The sequence below is a fragment of the Carex rostrata genome, chromosome 4, assembly GCF_964058835.1.
Source record: "Carex rostrata chromosome 4, lpCarRost1.2, whole genome shotgun sequence".
NCBI lineage: Eukaryota > Viridiplantae > Streptophyta > Magnoliopsida > Poales > Cyperaceae > Carex > Carex rostrata.
Window position 1 is genome coordinate 7,588,445 of NC_135921.1, and position 5,808 is coordinate 7,594,252.

At 34.9% G+C, this 5,808-nt stretch overlaps 1 protein-coding gene across 1 annotated transcript; it reads left to right on the top strand.

Moving 5' to 3' along the window:
• The first annotated feature begins 2,369 nt into the window (after positions 1-2,369).
• Positions 2,370-4,218, top strand: LOC144552989 (transcription elongation factor SPT4 homolog 1-like). The gene is made up of 5 exons (XM_078301055.1): positions 2,370-2,664; positions 2,766-2,857; positions 2,969-3,024; positions 3,246-3,307; positions 4,015-4,218. The coding sequence occupies exons 1-5, from the start codon at positions 2,512-2,514 to the stop codon at positions 4,063-4,065; spliced, it is 414 nt and encodes a 137-aa protein (XP_078157181.1). The 5' UTR covers positions 2,370-2,511; the 3' UTR covers positions 4,066-4,218.
• The last annotated feature ends 1,590 nt before the right edge of the window (positions 4,219-5,808 follow it).

Genomic DNA, 5,808 nt, shown 5'->3' on the forward strand with positions numbered 1-5,808 from the left:
AATCGGTACTGGAAATTGGTACTGGTACATTGAAGAATCACTATACTGGTAAGAGAATCGGTACAACAAACTGGTACCAGAAACCAGTTGCTGTCAAAAACAGGTACTGGTGCATTGTCAGAATGAAGGAGGGGTTTACTGGTGCGCACTGTCAAGATGAAGGAGAGTATAACATCCAATTTTTCCTTTTTCTATCAATTTAAATTTTCTTTTTTCTTATTTTTCTTCCTTTGTATTTACTTTTCTTATTCACAACTCAACACTCATGAGCTGGTCTTAGAAGGGTAAAATGGGAATACATAGAAAATTAATATTAAATATAATGGATTGGATAAATATGTGAGTTTGTATAATTTTAAGGATACATATGTAATTATAGATTTTAGAGGGATAAATATGTAATATTGAAACTTTTGAGGGATATACATGAAATTCCCCCTTTTTTTTTTCTCCAAAATTTCTCCTATTCATGACTCGGATCTTAACTGAACATATTTATCCAAAATTTTCTTTCTTCTTTTTTTCGGCTGGACCAGGGATATGCACTAACATATAATAATAGTGAACTTTCAAAAAAGCTTATAATTTAGAGGTAAGCTTGTCTATCTCTAGATCTCTTTGGATCCGCATCTATCTGCAATAAACAAACGGGCCTAACCATAGGTCACTAAACACGTGTTTCGTAATGAACTGTGAACAGATTCATTAAAAAGGCATGCATTTGATTAGTTGTTTCAGTAATTAGATTAATATTTTAAGCGTTTTCAGTTATCTGAATGCATGAGGAATGCATGACTTCAATATGACTGGTGGACACATTACATTGACAAAGTTCACATAGCATTATCAAACATTTTAAGATATTGTTGTCAAACTTTTTGAAAACCGAAGTAGACAAAAAAAAATTCTCGAAGACTTGTAATTTTAGTTTTGATATATCCAGAAAAGATTGAATTCTATTCATTTTTTAAATGAACAAATATTGCTATATATTGGGGGCTTGGTTTCAACTATTTTTGATGTTGGGAAGAGTTGAAGTATGTCGAATTAATAATATTTTAGTGTATTCGGATGTCGTTTCCGCAAGGATAGCTTTGAGCATTAAGCTGTTAATTTTTTTTTACTCCAAAAAAAAAAAAAAGTTGTTACTTTTTCAATTATGTACACAAGTCAATGACTTAAAAGTTTCTGAATTTTAACTAAATTATTTGTTTTCTAAAATAAGTCGAATTTAACAAGGAACGTTCTTAGAAACGAATTTCTAAGGATTATGACTTACTGCAATACTGAATTTCAATTCTAATCAATTTGTTTTCCACTTAATTTTCTATAAGTAATTTGAGGGCTTCTATTCCAAACATCCATTGGCATGGCTTAATATCCTATTTAGTCAAGAATCCGACTGAAGTTTGCCTTCTTAAATGATTAATAATAATAATAACATCCAAATAAAAAATAAATAGAAGAGAGAAAAAAAAATCCTAGATTGCTCATCACGTTCATATTGCATACGCAACGCTTTATTGCCTCACTTCAAGGTAGATTTTAATCCTTAACCTGCTCTAAAATCTTCCTTTCTTTGATGATTATGTAGTTTTTATGTTTATGTTGGAGGAGCTGATAGACATCCTCTGGAGATTGTGACGATTTTTGTAATTAGCCGACTTTTCTTCGTCTGTTACAAACTGCTATGGTCCGCAACTGAGTAACTGAGTTGTGCTCTCCATATTTAGCCCATTTTCACTCCATTATGCTTCCTTGTTTCTACCTGCACACAATAACAAGTTTGATACTTCCATCTTTACAATTCTTTGCTGTTTTCTTCTCCAGTTTGGCACGCAATAGCAAGTTTGACACTTCTATCTTTTCGATTCTTTGTTGTTTTTTTTCTCCAATTTGGCATGCATTAGCATGTTTGATACTTCCTTCTTTTCGATTCTTCGTTGTTTTCTTCTCCAATTCCTTCGGTTCTTCATATCTGCAATAATTTCACTCAAACGTTTGGCAGTATTCAAATTTTATCGCTGAAGTACGTAAAATCAAAGTAAATTGTTCTATTTATTAAGTAAACCCAAGCCTATTAATACACTCATTTTGCACACATGAAGAGTATGTTCAAATGAATATATGATAGAGACTGTTATTAAAATTACATTATGCCAAACGTTTGTAGAGTATCGAGAAAAATTATTAAATTGAAAATTGTAAAACATATTTATGAAAAATTGAAAATAAAGGGTAGATTTCCTCCTATGAACAAAAAAAAGGTACACCTGGAGGAATACAGCCCAGATAGGGTAATCCTGGCCCTTAATCTTTCCTTTCGGTGGGTCCAGCCCATTTTCTATCAGCAAAACCTAACCTAACACAGGTCGAGAATCGGACTTCGCTCCTCTCCTCTTTTCCTCTACATGCCAGTCAGTAACTCAGTATCAGTATAGTTGAGGCGAAAATAAACAAAATTTAAGAGAGAGATCAGAGAGCGCGCGCGAGAGAGAGAGAGGGAGAGAGATGAAAGGAGGAAGGAGAGGCGGTGGAGAGTACGGGAGAAGCAATGGTAGGGACGACGAAGGGATGATGGCTCAGTTCTCTCAGATCCCCACCAGCTTCGGTCACGAGCTCCGCGCTTGCCTCCGATGCCGCCTTGTCAAGACCTACGATCAGGTTTAGGCTTCCTTAGGTTTTCTTAGTTTTTTATTTTTCCTTCTATTTTACCTGTCTTTGCTGCTGTCAAGACTTATTATTATATTGTGTTTAAAATGCAGTTCAGAGAGTCGGGTTGTGAGAATTGTCCCTTTTTGGAGATGGACAAGGAGCATGACAATGTTGCTAATTGCACCACCCCCAATTTTACTGGGTTTGTTTTACCCTCCCTCAACTCTGAACTCTTTTTTCTTTCTTCTTCATATAATTTATACAATATAACAATAATAATAATGACATAGAACTGTAATTATCCTTTGCGCAGGATAATATCAGTGACAGATCCAAACAAGAGTTGGGCTGCTCGTTGGCTAAGAATAGGTATTTCTCTTTCGTAAACTGAAGAAAACTTGCTTCCTTGGGACAAGTCTCTGGTTTCAATTAATTAGGATCGGCTACACAACAATTAATTAAGGGTTAATAACCATAGCTTTGCTTTGTTGAACTTAATTTTGAGACAAACCCATGAAGTTTATCCTGCTAAAGTTGCAATTAATTCTTGGTGAAAGAATATTAATAACTTTTTTGTACTTGCTATGCAGGGAGGTTCATTCCTGGATGTTACACCCTTACCGTTTCCGAAGAACTTCCCGAGGAGTATCAGGTACATCTTGGCTGCTATACTATAGTTTTTTTATTTAGGGTAATTCTAGCCTGTATCCATCTATTACGGTGCATCCATCCAGTGAGAACATAATTTATGAGATTTTGCAATGTGCTCATAATCTACATGAGTTTCTAATAAATCAATTTTGCAAAAATTATGAGATTTCTGGATTTTACTTGGTACCAATGCATTGATGGAGCACTAAATAACAGCTAGACTTGTGAAAAGAACTTAGTCTAATAGTTCAGGGTGATGATTTTAACTAAAGTGAACTTATAAAAAGAAAAGCTCCGATGCCAAAATCCCCCTCCCCCCCCCACCCCACCCCCCCCCCAAAACAACACTTTGTTTGGTTCGTACGAGGTGAAAGGGAAGAGAGGTGAAGAGCAGGATGGGAGGGAAAGGAAAGTTACTATATTTTATATTCTCTTGTGTGGTTCATCTTGTTTACCTCCGTTACCCCCCAATTTGAATATTAACAAAATAAAAGTTTACGAGGTAAAAGGACGTTAAAAGAGTAACATCCATTAATCTTACTCTTCTAATAACATCCAACCAAACAAGAATTTGTCACGAGATTTTCTTTCCTTCCCCTTCCATCCCTTCCTCTACTCTCCATCCAAACATAGTGTAACTGAACAGTGTTTACAATTGAAACTAGCTGATTTGATGTTCTAATTGGTTTTATTTTCCTCCAATTTCAGACAGTATGTGCTGATAACAACGTGCAATATGTGCCCCCTAAGCGGACATGAGTTGTTTTCTTGTGGCTCTAGATCCAGGATCTAAATTTTTTGTTAGTAACAAAATAGCCTGTGCTATTATTGTGTTTACATGTTGTGCCTTTTAAGTTAATGTGCTTGTGTTGGTAGTTTCATTAATGGTGCTATTAAACATGTGTACTTAAATTGAGGTTATAATAGTTAATGTGCATACTTTAGGGGCAGAGGATTTCTGTGCAGTAAAGTTCCTATGTGGATCTAATCTTATTCTAGCCTGTTGATTTTCTGGGATTTTGCTAATTGGGTCTCAACCCCTCAGAGCTCTCTGTATTTTTCCAAGTGCAACTTCTCTTTGGCCTCATTAAAAATACAATCATACAGAGATGATGTGGTAGCACATTTGGCCAGGAGAAAAGGTTCTCGGATTGTGGTTACTCAACGGTCGAGAGTTCAAGTTCTGTTCATGACTTCATAGTCTCAGCGAAGATTTTCAAAGGAAAAAAAAATACAATCATACTAGTTAACCAGCCCTAATACAAGTGTCTGGATCCGTCCTTGAATGCAAAAGAAAAACTGCAAATTTCATCTACCTAATAAAGAAGCAAAAGTCCCACCCAAAGCAGTCAATACTTGATATTGAAAGGTAAACTAAAAGGTGTGCTAAAAACGCTACCAGATCGAGGATTTATTATATTTTTTAGCGTTATTTTGGATAACACCTAACTTATTGTTTGAAATTGTTATTAAAAGAGAATATGACAAAAGAATAGAATTGATTTTTAATTGCATATATTCGGAAAATCTAACTTAAATGCGTTTGGAATATCAGAAGGAAATTTTACAAGTATGATGAGATAGTGAATCTGAACGTATGCATCAAGATTGCCTGAATATCTGCGTTCGGTCTTTATTCTTTTTTCCACGTATATCCTTCAAAAATCGTTACGTATATTTTCTTCAAAATTCATAATATCTTATCTACCTTTCTAAATTTCAAAAACTCACAGATCTTACTCAATTTTAAAGACAATAAATCATCATGTTTGTGAGGGCATCTCTATAAATTTTATTCAATTTTACTCGCAAAGTTGTCTCATTCTTAGGAAAAAAAAAAGTTGTAGGAAGTGATGTCAAATTTGAGAAGTCAGATATTAGTTTTATTAAAAAAAATACGGGATAGACAAATAAAAGTTTCAGCCAAGTATCAACCATTTACAGAACATGTCATATTACATGGTGATTGGTTTTAGAAACATAATCACTTAAAGAGAAACATTGGCAGTTCATCAGCAAAACATTAGAAATGACAAGTGCTAATTAATTTAGGCATTTAGGGTAACGCATTGTGTATTTACTAAAGAGCATACAGCAGTACCAATTGCTCAAATAACTAACTGCAGGAAACTTCAATGTCTCGTACCTATATGCATGCTGTCATCACCCATGTACATTAATTCTCAGCCTCAGCAGTCAGCAGTGCCACTTGCTATTGGAGCTTCCCTGATGTCTCACTCATAGATACATCACAGAACAGTGGAGTGCTACTGGCAACTCACAGCTGACCTTCTGGCACCTCTGGAAATAATGTGACATGTGAATCTCTGACAGCACCTCCTTTACCAGCCGAATTAAGGGAATAGGTTGTTAGGGATTGTAGATTGTATCAATATAAAGATTATGTTTCTCTGATATCTATTGATATCATTTGTACATGCTCTCTGCTCTCACTTGGAACTTCAAAATTTAAACCAAGGAAAAAAAGGGCAAAGCCAACAA

Coding starts and splice junctions, on each gene's coding strand:
- LOC144552989 (XM_078301055.1), top strand. CDS start 2,512: ATGAAAGGAGGAAGGAGAGGCGGTGGAGAGTACGGGAGAAGCAATGGT. Junction 2,858..2,968: donor ACCACCCCCAATTTTACTGG/GTTTGTTTTACC, acceptor TCCTTTGCGCAG/GATAATATCAGTGACAGATC. Junction 3,025..3,245: donor TGCTCGTTGGCTAAGAATAG/GTATTTCTCTTT, acceptor CTTGCTATGCAG/GGAGGTTCATTCCTGGATGT.